Source organism: Strongyloides ratti, scaffold srae_scaffold0000095 (genome assembly GCF_001040885.1).
Source record: "Strongyloides ratti genome assembly S_ratti_ED321, scaffold srae_scaffold0000095".
NCBI classification, from domain to species: Eukaryota; Metazoa; Nematoda; class Chromadorea; order Rhabditida; family Strongyloididae; genus Strongyloides; species Strongyloides ratti.
Window position 1 is genome coordinate 1 of NW_020171613.1, and position 428 is coordinate 428.

The 428-nt window shown below is 31.1% G+C and overlaps 1 protein-coding gene across 1 annotated transcript in view; it reads left to right on the top strand.

Moving 5' to 3' along the window:
- Positions 1-83: 83 nt before the first annotated feature.
- The window catches only part of SRAE_0000082300 (Hypothetical protein), a gene marked incomplete at both ends in the record, with an annotated part of 984 nt that continues 639 nt past the window's right edge, over positions 84-428 (top strand). The window contains one exon of the mRNA XM_024646776.1: positions 84-407. Coding sequence (XP_024500920.1) covers positions 84-407 — 324 coding nt within the window. The remainder of the gene's footprint in view (positions 408-428) is intronic.

A 428-nucleotide genomic window follows, 5' to 3' on the forward strand; every position in this document is an offset into this window, starting at 1 on the left:
ACATGATGGGATTTGATATTTGAGTCATTTTTTTTTTAATTTATGATAAAAAATTATGATAAATTTAATTTTTTTATTTTTAGATAAAAATAATAAATTTTTCACAATTAACCAAAAAAATCGTCGATGAAAAAGCTGCAGTTATATTCTTCCAAAGTCATGGAATAATTCCTGAAGAAAAGGAATGCAGTAAGAAACATCAAATGAAACTGCAGTTTGGGAAGCAGATCCGTTGGAGATGCTACATTAAGGAATGTAAGAAAGAATCTGGAGTACGAGTAGAAACTTGGTTTCAAGATACCAAGATCCTCTTCAAGACGGCAGTTTCATTTATTTACTGGTGGGAACAAGAACATATTTCCGTGGATTTTTGCAAGAAGGAGCTGGAAATGAACCACAATACAAATGTGGATTTTAACAACTACCTC